The 12998-nt window shown below is 40.7% G+C and overlaps 1 protein-coding gene across 4 annotated transcripts in view; it reads right to left on the minus strand.

Annotated features, from left to right (window-relative positions):
- Positions 1-3418: 3418 nt before the first annotated feature.
- Positions 3419-12998, minus strand: part of TMEM241 (transmembrane protein 241) — a 54864-nt gene continuing 45284 nt past the window's right edge. For all 4 annotated transcript variants that reach the window (XM_063167507.1, XM_063167491.1, XM_063167500.1 and 1 more), the window contains 2 exons: positions 7483-7547; positions 3419-4096 (listed from right to left, as the gene is read on the minus strand). In XM_063167507.1, coding sequence (XP_063023577.1) covers positions 4036-4096; positions 7483-7547 — 126 coding nt within the window. In that variant the 3' untranslated portion in view covers positions 3419-4035. The remainder of the gene's footprint in view (positions 4097-7482; positions 7548-12998) is intronic.

The raw sequence follows: 12998 nt of genomic DNA on the forward strand, positions 1-12998 counted from the left end.
CAGCTTCTTTTGAAAGGCTGGCATAAATTCTCTGCCAACACAACATAGCAATAAGCAATAAAAGATTCACTTCAGTGTTAAGTATCAGGTTCATTTAATTAATTTAATAACATTTTCTGCTGGAAGCTATGTTACAACCACCAGATCCAGAAGATTGTTTCAAAACAGAATCCCTGTGGCCTGCATTTTTGTAATCCACTTGTAGTCCATATCCAGCAGCTTTACTCTTCAAGTCTTCTTTTGATGGCACTTGGCTTTAAGCAGATGCTCTCTGTGATGAAGGCCAGCCACATGCATGAGTCATGCCACTGCAGTGGATAATGAAAGCCTTGTCCCAATTACTTTGTAAGGAAAAAAAAGACATTTAAAAAAGACATTTGGAAAATAGGTGTAAGCAAGGTAGGACCAAAAAGATATGACAGGATTCAGGACCATCTCTGTCAGTGATTTGATCAAAACCAGTAGATGTGAAAAGGGCATGATGGGACAGCCTCCAACTGCCTTTTAGAAAGACCAGCACATTCCATTTTTTCTCTGTAGTCTCACGTGTTGACAACCCAAGAACAGTGAATTCCTTAAATGCTGGACAGCAATCAATGTGGAGTGTTTTGTATCAGCTGATCTACAGACCCAGCACTTTGCATGCAGGCATTAATTGGTGTCATTGCTTCTCTGCAACCTAAAGGAGCTCCTCCTTCCTCAAAGCTGTGTGTTTGGCACTTTACATTTTTGACTGACTCAGAAAAGGTCAATTAGATAGAAATGGTCCAACCTTGCATGTTCCTGCTTCAAATTACTTAACATAACTTTCATGAGTCCTGCAAGAGCCATTTTAAGCTTGAGCTTCTGAGGTTTCCTGCTTTGAAGATCACTTTAACAACCCTGAAGTGCGTTCTTTATTATGCAGCATCCCTCCTTCTGTGGAGAGCTGAATGAAAGACCAGGGCACTGCTTTCTCAGGAAATCACCAGGTTTGCTCTACCCCATCCCCTCCAGTGCCCAGCCTCTGCAAGCAGCCAGTAGTGCCTGCCCTGCCCACACTTCTCCTCTGCTGCCACTGCCTGCTCACCCAGGGCTGTGAGGACCAGGGAGCCCAACCAGCTCTGTGTCTCTGCTGCCTTGGGTGCCACTGGTGGGAACACAGACCTTCCCAAGGGCAGTGGTGGAGAGCCAGGGTCTTCTTGGTGCCCTCCCAGAGCTGACCTTTAGGTTTGTATGACCTGCTCTGCTCTGGCAGCTGAGATGCCATCTTGGGGCTTTGCAACTGCTGCAGGTCACCAATTCCTGGCTGTCATCCCCAATCCAGCACACATGTGTTGAGAAAGGCACCACTTGTTCCAACAGCCAGAAGTCCCCCAAGGGCTCTCTCCCCACCACTGCTTGCCCCACCACAGGCTGACCCTTTGACAGCCCCCTCTAAGCAGCCCTGAATCAGCCCTTGGCTCACAGGACTCTCCCAAAGGCAGATGCCACACTGGAACCTGGCCCTGCTGGCCCCCCTGCCTGAGCAAGAAGGACACCAAGCCATGCCTTCAACACCTTAAGACAAGTCCAAATATGCAAAGATGGATTTTGAAGGCCACTGAGCTCTATTTCCACCCTAATCTGAGTTTTCAGCAAGACTTATGAGCTTCATGCTGCTCTGCAGGGGTCGTGTTTGACAGAGGAGCCCAACTCCCCTGCTAACTGTGGTTCTTTGATTTGCTTATATAGCAATCAGTTTAAACCTGTGCTTTTTACTTACCTCAAGCAGAGTCTCAGAAATGCAAGACACAAAAAGTGCAAGCAGAAGTTAAACAGTTCAGTGTTGTTTAACATGCGTGAGTTAAATAAAGAGGCAGCTGCCTTACTGTGCAGGATTCTAATGCAGTATCTGCAGGCCCAGAATTCCCCCAGAAATGCCTGTTGCAGCCAAATAGGCTTCCTGCAGCCATGCCAAGCTGCCCTCTGATCAAAGTGCTATTGCAACCCTGGCTGCTGGTTTGGCCTCTGCCTTTCTACTGAGACTACCAGCAAGAAAGCAAATGGGTGTTCTGCACATTGCTATGAACAGCACAGGCAAGATAGAGGAAGAAAAAAACCAGACTGTAGCCTACCCTTGAAAGTTATGCAAGAAGAGAGGTACAAGATGAGCTTTTCCCACAGCAAGGGTTCCAGCTACGATTGCAAAACCTCGGCAGTCACGCAGGGACTCTTCCATGAGGTCTCCCAGGGTCACTGTTCACTTCAAAGTCAGCAGAAGGGTGGCACAGCACGGATCCTACTGCATTGGCACAACTGGCTGGCAGAGAGAATTGTCTGGAGAAAGCCAGAATGCTGCAGCCATCACTCCCCGCCCTGTGAATTTACAGACTGGAATGTCATGAGGACCCATGGCTGGCTGTGTCATGGCTCACTGGGTGTACGGGCCCAACTTCCCATGAGGCTCATGCTGGTTTCTGGACTAGTGCTCAATTCAAGCATTTATTTTTTTCATGCTTGTCCCTCTCTTCCCAAACTTGAGTTTTACCACCTGGCTAAAAAATGGCTCACACAAAACTCAAGACAGAGTGGGACCCAACATACACAGACAGCAGGCCCATGTGAGGAGATCTTTTGTGATAGACTGAGATCAGCTTAGGTACAATATTGACCAGAGTACTTACCTTTTAAGCTTCTCTTTGCAGTAATTTTTTTTTTCTGAAAACCAACTAATCTCTTTTTAAAATTCGCCAGTCATAGAAACTGACTGCAAACATTTGTAAAATTTACCTTCTTTGTAAACCTATGGTGTTTTATTTGAAATTAAAATGTAGCCATATTTTCAAGCCCATCTGGTTGAATTTGTTAGATTGAAGCCTCTGGTAACTGTAGGCTTGTAGAAATCATGTGTCTTGCCTAGACTAGTTACCCAGTTTCTATCTACAGAGAAATATGCACTTCCTAACATAGCGATCGATTCAAGAAGGATCATCTCTGTGAGGGCAACCCTCTTTCCATTGACCATGAAGGAAATTTGGTCAGCTTAGATTAAAGGACTACACTTTACATATCTAACAAGTGAGACGAGACTCTTTCCATATTGAAGATTTGTTATCAAGTGCTTTTTACCATGTAGACCTTTCCCACAATATAAACTCATCATTTAATATTACTTTCACATAGATTGCAGGCTCTAATATATCAAGACTAATTTCTAACAACCATTAAGAAACCAGAAGTGAAATTACTTTAAATACACTTGAGATTAATTTCCTTACACTCTTTATGACATTCATTCAAGGTTCATGTTCTTTGTTTCCTCTTGCAATAATTTAAGAGACAAACCACTGCTGGGAACAGTACGTGTCCCTCCACCCCCTCCAGCTGACAAAAATTGGCAGAGTTCAAGAGAAATCTCAGCAAATGGGAGAGAAAAAAATTCACAAAGAGCAATCACTACAGATATTGAGATTTATTGCTGATTTTCCCTTTCTGAAAGGCTGTCAAACTGCCACGGTTCCAGAAGGGGATTATCTCCACAAGCCCTTTGGCCTCAGTCCCTGTGCCAGTTCAGACAACATGACCAGAGACCTGTGTGTGGCAGCTCGCTGCTTACAGAACAGTTGGAGGCCAAATTCATCCTTCCAGATCCTGAATTTATACATTGTTTGGTATGACCTGCTGTCTGCTTCAAACAAAAAAAAAGCCACTGGGGCATCCAGTGGGGAATGCTGCTTTTCCTGAGTTTAGCTCCCTGTGTAAGAAGCTGCTACTGAGTGGTGCTCACACAGAGCCGTCAGCATGATACAGTGCAGTTTTTTCTTTACCACATCAATCTGATATAGTCGGTCTTGTGCTTTGAGGCAAAGGCTCCTTACCATCTCTGCCAACTATGCTGCTCCCTTACCAGCACTATTAATAGCATAGGTTCTTTTCTTAATTAAAAAAAAAACAACAATAGATCCCTTTCCTCGTGTTTGGTTGCACTTCTTCATTCCTGCTGCCACTTTTTTCATGATAGTGTCTCTAGGCTGCAAGTCAGCTCTGTTCCAACTGGTGAGATCTGGTTCCTCTTTATGTGCCTGTCCTTTCAGTGTAAACAAGCAATGCTTCTCCAACTCCACCGACCACAAGGCTGTAAACAAAGTATATCACAAATTTAGCATCATGCAAGTCCTTCTACTTGATACAAAAAGGTATTATTTTATCTAAACACATTCCAACCTAGAGACAGTAATCCAGGTGATTTTTTCATTTGTCTTGCTAAGAAAATGCTGAAACCCAAAATATTTAAATGATCTCATCAGAAATTACCTTTCCTGTGTTTTCGGGCTCGTGCTATTCAGTAAAAATGCACAGACAGGAATCTAAATGGAGAAGGTTGCCCCTAGTTACAACAATAGATGCACACCCCTACACTAGCAAGAATAGAAAAAGGAGGCAAGAGAGTTTGAACATTATTAGCCTATTGATTCCCTCTTGCAATTTCTGTTTGTATTCTGTCCTGAAAACTTGCCAGTTGACAACATCAGGAAGAGATGTAAAGCCTAGGTTTTGTGGACAAGGTGAAATCTGGGAAAACCTTTGTGTGCTGGGGTGATCCCATTGGGACAGTAAGGCCAGTAGAAATTCCTGTTTGTCTCTCTTGGTGAGGTTAAAGGAGCTGCCCCAGCCAAAAAGGCACCCGTGCCCAAGCACTCCTTTCCTGTGCTGCTCTCAGCACAGCCATGGCATTAAGGCTGCTCCCCAAGAGTCAGCCTAGGAGCAGGGCTCCAAGTCAGGATGAATGGTTTTACAAAAGCCTTCCCTTAAATATGCTATCAACCCACTCAATGCATGCAATAGTTAATAATCCCCAAGTCTCCTCTGTTATCTCTCACTGCTGACAAGAATATGGTAAGATGCCGACTCTTCTCTCCTTTTAGAACAGTGCAAAGCTAAGTGTACTGACCTTTCATCTTAGCCCCATGGCTTAATTAGCTTATGAAACAGAAAAGCTCCTTACTGAACTTTACAAACAAAACAAACTTCTGTTAAGTTCATTTCTAAGAGTACTTTTTTTTCCTTTGGAAAAAAAAAAAAAAAAGCATGTAAAGCTGAAGGCTCTTTGGTCTAATAGCATTACATTCGTTTAAATCTTAGCTTTGGTGAGCTGTTTTAAAAAACACATAATTGCCCTTGTTCCTGAGAGGAAAAAAATATTGTATAACAACAGCACAATATCTTACAATTCCACAGTAAACAGCCCTGGAAAGTAGGTGCTACAGACAGTCTGTGAAGGTCCACTGGGAAGACAGAATAGCTTTGGTGTGCAATTACCAACAAGGAGCAAAAGGCTGCAAGGGCTGCAAGCTTTTCAAAAAGGGTCTAAACCACTGAGTCTGGCCACCTGCAGTTGGTAACAACATCTGAGTGCTTTTTTTCTGGAGAGGGTTAACCCCCATGTCTTATTTCAGCTCCAGTTATAAACACACCCTATGCATTAACTCCTTTAGAATCTATGGTTAGATAATAAACCCTTTATCCTAAAGGAAAAAAATTCCAAAACACTACATAAAAAAAGACCTTAGAAATATTTTTCCTGTTTCAGTAGTTGTGTTGTTTTCTAAATTTTTAACAGAGATTAAAAAATAAATCTGTCTCTGACATACCATTTCAAAAATGAGACTGGCAATTATGTACAAAAGATAATAAACTGCCCAGCCTTGTTCTGTACAAAGATGCCTGTACCAGAGCTGTTCTTTAATATCATATGTCTTACATCAGAGAAGAAGAATCCCTTTCTGAAGGACTTGAAATCTTGGGATCCACATGCCCATGCAGTCCAAATTACTAGGCAAATGGAAACCATTGTTATATCTTCAAGATGAAGCAGAGCAAAACTCACAGCTAAATGCCAGCCCTTGATTTTACCTTCATTTTCCCTTGTGGCAAACCCTCCAGGTTCTGTTTATAGTGGGGTGACAGATAACTGCACTTGCCCATAGCTCAAAAATTAACATATGATATTGTCCATGACCACACTGGAGCAGCACTAAAATCCTCAGTGATTAATGTTCTCATGAGTACTCTGCAGCTGCTATCATCCAACAAACTATTTCCAGAGCTTTGCTGCTAAGTCAAGGCACTGCCAATGCACAAGCACTAACAGAATTAAAATTTTTAAAATATATAAATAAAAGAAATAGTTTTCTTTTTTAATTATGACAATCAAAATGTAACAGTGGCCCAAGGGCTAAAGCAAATTTTCTTGTAAACATACAGATGTGTTCATCATTTATAGAAGTTTCAGTCCATATAGGGCAGGTGGCATGTGTGCAACTACATGGGTCTGTGTGCTCACATTAACAAAGGTGCACATTAATAAAGGTACACATGAATTTTTAGTGCAGATGTCAATGAATACAGATGTATAATCAAAGCCTGCCTCTAGCACACAGGTGACAGACCTGCACAAACACATGCAAAACATAGTGAATGGCCTAGACTAGGAGTGTTTTGTAGTTGCTTTGACATTGGTTAAGTCTCTGACATGCACAGGCAGCGTGTATTTCCTAGAGTTAAAAAAAAGCACAACTTACTTTAGCATTTGAGACTACATGTGCCTAAAATACAGATAGGAATCCATATCAACACATAAGTAAATGGGGCCAGTCTGAACTGGAGATTCTCCTTTCTATAAGGTTCTTATCACACCTGAAGAAAGGATATGCTAATTCCATTCAGTGCAGAGCTGAATCTTTAGGATGGCAATCAAACTGAATGAATCATGAATCAAGTAGAAAGAAAGAAGCTTAGAGCTTTTCAAAAGTAAGTAGATTTTTATTTCCATTAACAAATCTGTCCTCAGAGACACAAGCCTAACCCCATATTGAGAAGTTATTTGCACGGCAGAAGCATTTAGGAGCACCAGCCATGCTCCTTTGACTGTGTGCTACACAAACACAGACCAAAAACACTGCCTTGGACCAAAGAAGCTTGCACCCCAATTCTTTATATTACTACCTAAAAAATTCAGGTTAGGTGATTTGTACTGCGTGGCCACACATTACAAAATCCAGATACAGCTCTGGAAAAAGTTTATCATCACTATTTTTCTCCAGTTTAATTTTATGCATTCACAGTGTGCAGTGTGTTAGGGAAACTTGAATTCACTCTCTTGGTTAAAAAGATACTGTCAGCAAACCTTGACTCCTGTGTTTCACTTCCAGTTCCACCACTAAATTGCAGCATGACTTTGAATGGGTCATTTATTTGTCTATTGGATCCATTTGCCTCACTGTAAAATGTGCTGAGTGAATTGTGGTGAGGCTTAATGTCTAAAATGTCCATGTTCTCCCAGAGAGGTAGAAAAACCACTTTTCTATTACTGTACTGCATCCATCATTGCACACCTGGTTCTCCTTACATGCAAAATAACACTGACAGCAATAGAACTTGACATTTAAAAATATTTCCACATGAAGCACTGTGTGAAAATTCATCTTTACTGTTAAACAAAAAGCTCATGTAGGCACTTACCAAGAAATTGTTAGTACATTGGCAGTCATGACAAAGAAGAACGGCGATAAGCTAGCAGTGATAACCTGTTAAATTGAAAAGAAGGAAAAAACATTTTGTGAACTTGTGATATCACAAATGAAAACTAAAATACTTTTGCTGAAATTCAATTTCCATGTGTGCAGTCACATCTTCTTCTTTCAGTTGAAGATAGTATGATAGTCACACATCACAATTCGATTTTGACCCCGACAGAATCCAGGACAGAGCAGAGGCAGGGCAGGGAACCAGAGCAGGGGATCCTTGTCACATATCCCAGCTGGCCTGGCCTAGAAGCCTGCTGACTTTTACTTGTTGACAGCAGACTGGGGAGAGCAGTCGGATCCCAGGTTTGGAAAGCCTTATATTTTTGAGAATGAGAGTTTGAAATGTGTTTATAGGTGTATAAAAACAAAAATTAACAGGGTACAGGGTTAAGAAAAACAACACAACTTCAGTAGGTTTATGTTACAAGTCTCTCGTTACCCCCAGGTGTTCTGGGCAGAGAAACTAGAGACAAATGACTCTGCTTTCCAAGTCCTGATCCCAGAAACAGCTAAATCCTGACGTACAATGGTTTGTAACAGATCCCTGCCTCAGCAGCTACAGAGCCACCACATCTGCAGCCTGCGTGCAGTTTTGGATGTTTTGCTGCCAGATGGATAATGTAAAATGGAAAGAGTTCAAAGAACAGTGACAGAGTCATTAGATGGGGGGATTGATTTTCAGTCAACAGTTAGGATAAGCAATGCCTGTGGGAAAGGAAGACTTGGTAGTGGTTTACAAAAACTTGAGAAACACAAGCGCTGAGGAATGAAAGGAACTATTTAGGTTAATAAAAATTTGCCCAAGGAAAAAAATGAAATTAAGAAACAAAACATTTAAACAATTATCAGCTAAGATTTCCTAATCATTGTTTGCCTAGTTGACTCCCAGGGGAGACAGCAGAAACTTCATTCTGTAATCTATTACTTGTTAAAGCATTACTACACGTGCAGTAGGGAACCAAATGCCATTTTAGAGTAGATTCTGTGCACCAGAGCTTGGACTAACAGTCTGTTAGTGAATACCTGCTACAATTGTTTTGGCTACATTTTAAAAGGCAGGCTCTAAATCTGCCTGGAGTGTAATCAACGCAGGATCCCAGGCAGGAGTGGCAGGTGAAGAAGAGAATGTTGTGTGTCCTCTCTCTGGAGTCCCATTCTATAGTTAGGTGGAGAGGGGACAACAATCTAAATGCAGCAGTGAGACCATGCAGTGCCACAGGAGCAAAGGTGTTCAGTAGGGACTACACAAGGCGTGCCTCCTCTGGCCTCTTTGGGGATGTTTGCTACTTTAGGGACATTCAGGTGTGCAGGTGGCATTTTGCTTCCTAGATATTACCATAACTTACTCCTTGATTGTTCTCCATGTGCCTGTAGCCCAGGCCCCTGTCAAAGGAAATTAGGCAGGAGATGGACTTGATCCAGACAGGACAACACATGACTGCAGGCCCACTCCATCCTTGCTCAGCAACCAAACTGCTGGTACCAATACAACCACAGACACACCTCCTGATACAAACTTCACCTGACTTCAGTGTTTTCACACTTCAAGCCACAGAAGTGTACAGCACAGGCAACGCTGTATAGCTCCAAGCCAACAGAAAAAGTGAGCTCCTACTGCTAGGGAAAATCAAAGATATGTATCTACTCCTAAAGCCTTGTATCTATACAGGTAAGCAAACATACACCTTAACATGCATACTCAGAAGAGACTGACAGAGGACAAGGACAAGTCACAAACAGAGAGTTATGCTTCAAAACTCAAGATCATATTGCAACTGTGCACATTCAGTGGCGTGTCTCATAGTTATTTGCACCCAGAGAGAGCTGATATCTACTCCAAACAGTAGAAGTTAACTATTTAGGAGCTGAATCTTTCATGCACTTTACCTAAAATCCAGCTGCAAGGCTGAATATCCTTTAGTTCAAAATCAGTGCTCTAAAATAAGTTTGCATCTTGTTCTAGTGGGCTGGGTTCTCCCCTCACATAGAGTGCAGCAGATGCACTGACCTACAAGGAACCATTTCTCATTTACTCTAGTGTGAATGCTTCTGGAATTAACTGTACTGAGCTTATTTTAGGTTAATGCTAACTTATTACATAAAAATATACAATACCAATTACTGACCATGTAAACAGAAACTAACAAAGGATGGCAGCTGTGGTACACACAGAGCGTTCTTTTCCTAAAGCTCATCTCCTCAAAGAAACTGAAGTGCTGTGTTTGAGAAGTGGCACAAGCTAAAGTTGTGTCACCCACTCCCTTGTTGAGCCCTGTTTATTAGAAACTTGAGAAGAGGCCAAGGGCAGAGAAACAGGCATTCAAGAAACCTCAGAAAACAGGCCCTATCAGAAACAATACACCATTCTACTGTGATCATCCCAAACCTCTGCAAAAATGCAGGCTGTAGCCTTTTGGACTACTATAGCTGAACACTGTTGTATTTTTGAGAAATTATGTAAGAGAGTCTCAGTGCCAAAGACAAACAAAATGTGGGCTGGAAGAGCGCATGAAGTAAGTGTGTGTAAGGAAAGAAAAAACAAATCACAAACAAACCAAAAGGAAAAGACGTTGCTAAAATGTCTACCTTTGATGATTTATCGAAAAGAAGAATATGTTTAAAAATGAAAAACAAGTTTTCAGAGAAGCTAACAATGTCATTTGTTCTGGGGAAGAATCTAAATACTAGAGACACAGTAGAGAACGTAATTTTCCTTTAAGTACATTTCAGTATTATCTAAAGTGTTTTAAGTGCACATTTAGTTGGAAAAAAACCCACCCACCTACACTGATGTTCTGAATGGTCTTAAAATAAAAAAAAAAGAAAAACCAACAAAATAAATTCACAACAAGCTAAGTGCAGTAATCTATCTTTCTTCACTTTAAAGGTCACAGTTGTTCTCCTAGGCATTTAGATGCTTTAGTAAAAGGAATGAGTTTTCAAGACAAAAGAAAGCAAGTTAAAGGGCAAACTAAAGTTAATGATTTCCAAATATATTTTGATGCCGAATCTGTGAAACTAAGAGGTGGAAAGGAAAATTTTAATTAGCTATAATATGCCTATTTTCAACAAAGCTCCCCAAGATTTTGACATACAGTCACTAATTCTATCAAATTGTACAAGTTGGATGCTTGAACGCCAACTATTTTGGAAACAGGAATAGCTCCATGGACTCTGCCTACTTTTAAAGGAACTGTGACCAGTCAGTATTACGAAAGCTACTTTAAAAACATTCATACCCGGAAATTTTCTTACAAAATTCTGACACAGCTTTCGATGATTAGGAAAAAAAATTCAAGCGCAGCATAACTTAACAAAACATTTCCATGTGAGCTGAAATTTTTCCTAAGAAATCATTTCAAACCCTTCCTTGCATGAAAAATCAAATCAAAACAAAACAACCTCCCCTCAAGATTGTTGCTTAAAATAAATCAGTCTAAGTTTATTCTGCCATTCCATTGTACCGTAAAAATAAGACTCATTTTAAAGGAACACTTTATTAACACCTATTTGTCTTGATTTCAGCTATTTCTGTAGTTCAAATCACTGAGTTATTCACAAGTCATTTGAAATTTAACCAAAAACCTTGGCATTTCAAACTGTGCTTTGTACCTCAACCAAAACCAGTTCTAGTTCTTTACAATATGTATCAGCATTGCAAGAAATCGTGTATCCTTGATACTTCTCTGGGATTAGGTCTGAGGAGAGTGGGTTGGTCCCCTCCACACAAGAGATTGGGCCTGAATAGTCAGGGAACAAAACACATAAATACTCCAATATTCTTCACATGAATACTCTAGTACAAGGGATCAGATCCTGTTTCTCCTGGAACAGAAACCAGGAGAAAAAACAGAGCAACTCAGCCTGTTAGAGGCTTCAAACTTTTTGGTTTCAGGAGATCCCCAAATTCAGGTCCCCATTTAAAAGGTGAAAACTTCAGGCATCCCCATTATTCTGGGAAACCGAGAAGGACTCAGGTGCCATAAAACATTCCACACATTGTTTACATTTCCATTTACATTTAACAAGCTGCTATCAAGGACAACACAGCACTCAACCTCAGGATCCAAAGAAATTAATTCAATTCCTGAGTTCTAGAGTTTGCTCCTTACCAGGCTGAATTAGTGGCAACTAGAAAAACAATGGTATAATTGAAATGCTGGGTAACAGACCCATGAAGCAGAAATATCCCAATGTGTGGAAGAACTTGTTGCACAGTAGGGATAAATCCAGCACATAAAATCACTTCTGCACAGGAAAATAGTAGGCATAGGAATAAATATGCTCCAATGTGCCCACGTTTTCTAAATCTGCTTTAGTGATTCCTGAGTGGAGGGAGGCACAATTGCCACTAGCTTTAAAGGGTTCCCAAAGAACTTTGACAGACAGACCACTGCACAACTCATGATGTGAATGATTTCCTCCTTTCACCCTATCACTTTGGTCAGATAAGAAAAAATTTCCAAAGAGAAAGTAAAATTTTTCTCATAAATGTTGTTTTAAGAAAATATGAGGGGAAATGGAATTTATTTTGGAATAAGAGATTAATTCAGTTAACAGATAACAAAATAAAAAATAAAGACTGGAGAATTTCTAGCTGTAGACATTAAGAACAGGTAAGATAATTACTGAGCCAGCTTCCCTCTTAGATGTTTTTCTTGAACATATAACATCAGAAAACTCTGATAAGTCTGATATGCGGCTTGAACACAGGAGATGGCACCCTAAGGGTTCCTGGTCCTTGATAATGCACAAACTTGGATCCTGGGAGATAAAAGAATGTGGAACTCTGCATTCTTTGCTGCCTTGAGTTCTCCCCTGACCAGCTGTGGTTATACCACAGACTCTGGAGTGTCCAATTTCGATTGGTTCAAACCAGACATCACTGCCAGATAAAAGTGTCATTCTTGACCAAGCTATCATGGATCCCCTTCAGCCCTGACTTTACAATCACTTCAGAGAAAGACTTTCAGGCTGCAGAAGCTTGCTGCAGATTTTGAATATTTAGCATTTCTGAGTTGTTCGAGAAGATATTGTTTATATAGCCAAGAACACCGATGAGGACATTTTCAAAAATTAGATTCTGATTTAATCCTTCTATCTGGAATAGAAAGACATGGTGGGGATTTAGTCCTGTCATGACCATGATTTGTTAATATTAGCACTCTACTTGTACATTCCATATAAAACTATGTTTTCTTAAAACTTTTAAACTGCTAAGAAGTTAAATGTCATAGTTCTCACTGTGAAGTGAACACAGAATACTTTACAAAAGTTTTCTTTAGTTTGTGTACACAGAGCCAATCCTTGTAACTTCACTTCCCCAAACTGCCAAAACCGCTGTCCTTACAAAGACGCGTATTTTTTCCAAAGAGAGTGTTTTGAAACAGCTCATCAAGTTCACTCACTGTTCAAAATAAATCATTCTATTTACCATTGGGTCATCTTCTC

The sequence above is a fragment of the Melospiza melodia genome, chromosome 1 (genome assembly GCF_035770615.1).
Source record: "Melospiza melodia melodia isolate bMelMel2 chromosome 1, bMelMel2.pri, whole genome shotgun sequence".
Classification (NCBI taxonomy): domain Eukaryota; kingdom Metazoa; phylum Chordata; class Aves; order Passeriformes; family Passerellidae; genus Melospiza; species Melospiza melodia.